Source organism: Zea mays, chromosome 8 (assembly GCF_902167145.1).
Source record: "Zea mays cultivar B73 chromosome 8, Zm-B73-REFERENCE-NAM-5.0, whole genome shotgun sequence".
Taxonomy (NCBI): Eukaryota; Viridiplantae; Streptophyta; class Magnoliopsida; order Poales; family Poaceae; genus Zea; species Zea mays.
Genome location: NC_050103.1, coordinates 177,629,128 through 177,631,883, shown reverse-complemented (window position 1 = coordinate 177,631,883; position 2,756 = coordinate 177,629,128). Strand labels below are relative to the sequence as shown.

At 47.1% G+C, this 2,756-nt stretch overlaps 1 protein-coding gene across 1 annotated transcript; it reads right to left on the bottom strand.

The window, feature by feature from the left end:
- Positions 1–421: 421 nt before the first annotated feature.
- On the bottom strand, positions 422–2,121 carry LOC100216634 (uncharacterized). Its single transcript, NM_001143047.1, has 2 exons — positions 1,969–2,121; positions 422–1,835 (listed from the first exon to the last, which is right to left on the bottom strand). The coding sequence occupies exon 2, from the start codon at positions 1,732–1,734 to the stop codon at positions 1,162–1,164; it is 573 nt and encodes a 190-aa protein (NP_001136519.1). The 5' UTR covers positions 1,735–1,835; positions 1,969–2,121; the 3' UTR covers positions 422–1,161.
- Positions 2,122–2,756: the final 635 nt, after the last annotated feature.

Genomic DNA, 2,756 nt, shown 5'->3' with positions numbered 1-2,756 from the left:
AGCAGGCTACGATCACCTACATGTGTCCTGCAGATTTACATACTATGCTAGACTAGTGGCAAGGCCTTGGGCAGCACATGATAGGCTCCTGCTACTAGAGAGACGGAGGGAGGGAGGAAGGAGAGACTAGAGAGCAAACCATCGAGCTAGGATAAGCAAAAAAATTTCCAAGGTAGCAAATGATTCTAAACCGAAGAGGAAAAAAATTATAAACCACAAGGCTTAGAAACTACTACCTCCATTTTCTTTTATTTGACGTATGATAGTTCAATTTTACACTAGCAAACGTCAAATAAAAAAAGATCAAAGGGAGTACGAAACAAGATATTCCATACAATCAAAAAGTCACTGAGTCTGTTCTCCTGAGTTGGTACTTGGGAAAGTATCTTTTGCAACTCCTGAAGATAACACAAAGCAGGGTAAAGACGGATTCCTTAGTAGCATAATAGCCATCTAATACCATAATCACCAAATAAAAGATCAAAAAGTTGCGACCAACTAAACAAGATCACATGGCTAGAAATTAAGTTTGGGATTGAGGCTCCACATACTAACTGAACAACGAACGGGTGGCTGTATAAACTATTGACTTACCGACATCAAGTGGTCATCAGGATGTAGAACAACTACCAAGGGCATGTCTGGACCCTTCACCAACAAAGGCTAGGTAGTAGGTAGACAAGGATTGCCTAACCTTGAGCAGCAAAGGCAGGGAAGAAAATAGCTAATGTTGGTTCCTAGCTATGCTAGCCATGCCGACGCTTGTGCTGCCTGAGCTCCCATTGACTGAGGGAACCTTGCCTGTGCTAGAGAGTGGATTTGGCTCGCCTGTCCAGACAAGGAAATCCTTGCTAGCTCGAGCAAGCTGCTTCCTAGCCCTTGAACAGTTGAACGAGCAGCTGACTCCCTATTCTTGACCATCCTCTTTTGCCTTCTCTCCATCAACTTATCTGTCACATCTCCTGGGGAACCACGCTTTCTACCAGGCGTCGGAGAATCAGAAAGCGCACCCATCATTGGTGAAGTAATGTGGCCATCAGAGTATGACTCCAGAATAGCACCTGGCCCTACATTCAGAGGCTGAAGGGCTAACCGACCCGGCATGTAAGCACCTGGCAAACTATGTTGCCCGTGCTGATGGGGCTCGATAGCTGTAACCCGCTACTGATAATGGTCTAACCATTGTCCCCCAGCGGTCAAACCTGCAGCCCCAGCGCTACTGACCTGATCCACATTGCCTACATCATTCAAGTCCTTAAGATATCCTTCGGCCACAACCCCAGCTTTCACCAAGAAATCCTCAAGCGTCATCTTCTCAAGGGTCGGCTGCCGCTCCCGCTCCTGGCTCTGCTGATCACCCTCCCCGACATTTCTTTTTGGCACATCCTGGATGCCCTTCCACACCTCGTCCACAGTCCTCTTGCTGAGCTCAAGCGGCATTGTGATGCTCCCTTGTCGCAAGAGGCCCGAACTCTGCTCATACTGGCTGGTAGTGCCACCATCAGGGTCCAGGCCATCAGGAAAGACACTCTTCAGCAGCTCCTCAAGGTCCATGCTGTGTAGGGGTTCTCCCAAATGGCTCTGCACCTCATCAAGGGTGAGGTTATACAGAGACCCTTGTCTTGCCAGGCTCTGCATCTGCCCGTGTTGCCCTGCACCGGCACCGGCACCGGCACTGCCACCCACGTCTCCTCCACTCCCCCCAGCCTGTGATGTCATTGTCTGACTCCCCATGAATCGACAGATTTCAAGAACGACGCTAGCCGGTCTCCACTTTACTGTCACTCAAATCAAGCGAAGAAAAATCGCACATCTACGGGAAGAAACATCACAACCTGCAGATCCAAAATACAGGGGCAGCCATCAGGCAGCTGCAACTGAACCCAAGACGGATAAAAATGAAAAAGAGGGACAATACTATTATGATTTATGAATCATCAATCGAGGCGTGGGAAGGGAAGAAGCGACCTTAATTACACGCGATAAGCCCAACCCTCGCCGGCGCCGGTGACGACACCGACTCTCAGCTCGCCACGGGCGTCGACCACTAGCCTGGCGTCGGTCTGGGTCTGCTTCGAACGAACAGGAGTGAGGCAACAAGGCGGAAGGCACTAACTTGTGTGCCCCGACCGAAGCCGAGCGCGGGCGCGGGCGGCAAAAATCTTTCTCTTTTACTTTCTTAGACTAGCTCCAACAAGAAGCTTTAAAGGGACGAGAACGTTCTCTACTCGTTTCAGCAGCGTCCTCTAAACGGTCCTCTAAATTTAGAGAACGCTGCTGGATTCTCTATATATAGAGTTTTTTTAAACGGTTCTCTATCTATTTGAATACTTTAAACAACTGGTTTAGTAAAACTAAAATATGCACAATTCATTTTAGAGTATAATAAATACCTATGTATAAAAATTTAAAAGTAAGATTGTTTTTAATATCGGTATTTACATATAGAGGATGTGATTTATAGGACGTTGTTGGAGAGAAAGTAGATATAAGAGATAGAATCTTTTAGAGAAGACTGTAAAGGACGGATATAGATGACGTATATAGAGGATGTTGCTGGAGACAGTCTTAAAACGGGCCGGTCCTAGCCCATGTAGCGGAGGCGACAGCCGGGGCCTCCGAAAGAAAGAGGTCCAATATCTAATAAAATAGTATGGTTCATATTAAATTATTGTCTTACTAAATCATATAGAAGCGGAATAAACGACACACATGTCTGGCTAAAGCGTCGGTTGAAGGCCTCCTACACCGCTGCA

Excerpts from the sequence above, each read along its gene's own strand:
- LOC100216634 (NM_001143047.1), bottom strand. The coding sequence starts at position 1,734 with ATGGGGAGTCAGACAATGACATCACAGGCTGGGGGGAGTGGAGGAGAC.